A 2,500-nucleotide genomic window follows, 5' to 3' on the forward strand; every position below is an offset into this window, starting at 1 on the left:
CAACATTGTGTGTTTACCTTAGCCAGGTGAGTCTGCAGATTGTTCTTGGTGTCTGCCGTCTCAGAGATGCGATTGGTAAAGGACACGTTTACACTGTTAAACTGATTCCACATCTCATTTGATGTGGCATTTAGCAAAATCTCAATCTCATCGCGGAGTTTGTGCGAAGCAGCACGTTCACTCTGAGAATGAAGGATGTTGTCATCCGTGAACTTTGACCAGGAGTCTGGAAGACTAATACTGTTGAGAGAGACACAAAATGATATCATTTGAACATTATTGAATTATTTAGATTCTAAAAATGAACCTAACAACAGTCCTTAAAACAAAACTGATTTAAATTGTATGATTAAAACCGTGCTCATATACTTCCAATCATGTGCACGTGAATACAGCAGACTGATAAAGCAAGCTTGTGTGACAAGTTTCATTTCTTGTGGCATTCCAACTGAACCATGACCTCCAAAATCATATCACGTGATTGCATGAGACCAATAGAAGATTAAAACATGACTTCTCTGTACAGAAATGACAAATGTGGAGCAATTGTAAGCTTTATCGATGTCTAATTATCTTTTATTATCCTGCCCCTGCCGCCATACAAAATTTTGCAAGCTAAAACTCTAGTGTGACTGCAGCTTATTTCAGGCGCTTTGTTTTTTTTCTTTTTCAAATGTACATACTCTAACAGATTTTTAAAACAATATCCAAATCTCTGTCACTGTTGTTTACCAAAATTGTGCTATGTCAGCCTGACCTCATGAAAAAAATGCAATTATTTTACATTATTGGTGAAATTGTGGCTAATTCATTCAAATTCATTGATTTGCAATTCATAAAACATAAAATATTTTTTGTGGGCTAGCACAATTTCATTTAAATTAGCGACTGAATCAAAACATTAAGAATTGCCATGAGATTGTTTTGGTTTTGTACAAACCCTTGTTATTAAAACATGTTTGGAGTAAAACCGGAATGTTTAAACGTTTATTTTTAACATTGCTAGCCAATGTCTTCTAATGACTGAGATAACGGTAAATAGATTCATGGATGACAAACAGGTATTAAAGGGGAAATTAAGCACTCTGTCAGGTTAACATTATTTTGTGCATTGGATTCCGCTTTAGTATATATAAAACAAACTTGATTAATGTAATAATTTAGCAGAAAAGGGCATGTTTTACTATAGCTTTTAGACCTATGGTGCTGCCATCTTGGAATATCGCTGTGTCTGATGTTACAGGCTTGGTTTCATTTCCTCAGCCAAACAGATACAGTGGAAGTAAAGCACTGAACACATAGACTGTAAAACCTAATTTAACCCAATGTGTGACGTTGTGGACAAGGAGCTGGTGCTAATACAAGCATCAGATGTGAGTCTAATAATAAAAAAAAAAACTATTGCTTTTTTCTTTTTAATTACCGATCATTTGAAGCACTTTGGTCCACTCTCTGTATTACTCTGCCTGACTGCCTGTCTGTGTTTTAATTATGGTTTCAACCAGGTCCGGTGGTGACCTAATGGGCTGGGTACATTCACTTTTCACTACAGCTGCTCACTTCTTCTCGTGTTCAAACCAAACTAAGATCAGCATGGTTATTCACATGGCAGGTTTTACATCCTTTACACATGTTGAGAGATTGAATTGATCGACTTGAATATGTCACATAATCCAAACAGACATGCAGTGTGTGGCAAGCTACTTAAAAAAATTGGTGAGCTAAGCTATTAGCAACTCTACTTAAAATGTAGATTAACTAGAAGCTACCCCCTGGAATATGTAGCAAGCTAAGCCAAAAGCTACATGGCAAAAATAGCTTAGCTATATCAAAGCTATTTTTACAGTTTTCATTTTTAAATTGAAGCATCTTAAATCCAAGTCAATCATATCTTAGTGATCAATACAACTGTCAATAAAACATATGAGGCATAACAGTTCAGTTCAGTTATTTACTGTAAATAATAAGCTGTACTAAAAGGACACACATTATAGTATTTAACAGCTAAAACAAAAAAAATCCAATAAAACCAGGTGTTACATATTTAAAATACTATAGTAATTTATAGAAAAGGGTAATATTTTGGAACACCGTGAAACAGGAAGAGGAAGAAATCGCCATTCTTGCCATCATATGTATTTACTTTCATCGGCTAGACACCAGTCTCACAGCTCTGTGAATGTCGGTGCCATCACTTATTGATCCGCGATTGGTAAGTGTAGCTTGTGTGAATGCTACTGCTCTACTTGAATAATAAAATAGCTTTGCTACTGAACGCTACTGCCATGCTACTAAGAAAAGTAGTTAAGCTAGTAGTGTCACTACTTGTTGACCAAAGCACATTAAACGAAAGGTATTAACAAAAGAAAAATACACAACTTAAGACACTTAAATGCTTGTGTTTGTTGTATTTGCACCAGCTCTGAGATGCACGTAAACAACTTCACGCACTGGGTTAAATTAGGCTGTCCAGTCTCCGTGTTCAGTACGTTACTACCAT

The 2,500-nt window shown here is 35.7% G+C and overlaps 1 protein-coding gene and 1 long non-coding RNA gene across 13 annotated transcripts in view; one reads left to right on the forward strand and one right to left on the reverse strand.

Moving 5' to 3' along the window:
* LOC108191741 (uncharacterized) overlaps positions 1-2,500 on the forward strand; it is a 197,626-nt gene that overhangs the window by 152,883 nt on the left and 42,243 nt on the right. The window lies entirely within an intron of this gene.
* tekt3 (tektin 3) overlaps positions 1-2,500 on the reverse strand; it is a 16,701-nt gene that overhangs the window by 5,133 nt on the left and 9,068 nt on the right. Inside the window, exon 6 of one of the 2 annotated variants that reach the window (XM_087276797.1) lies at positions 18-240. In XM_087276797.1, coding sequence (XP_087132923.1) covers positions 18-240 — 223 coding nt within the window. Of the gene's footprint in view, positions 1-17; positions 241-670; positions 1,439-2,500 lie in introns of those variants that run through there. The other variant, XR_015504377.1, reaches the window with a different exon arrangement.

The sequence above is a fragment of the Danio rerio genome, chromosome 12 (genome assembly GCF_052040795.2).
Source record: "Danio rerio strain M-AB ecotype USA chromosome 12, GRCz13ab, whole genome shotgun sequence".
Taxonomy (NCBI): domain Eukaryota; kingdom Metazoa; phylum Chordata; class Actinopteri; order Cypriniformes; family Danionidae; genus Danio; species Danio rerio.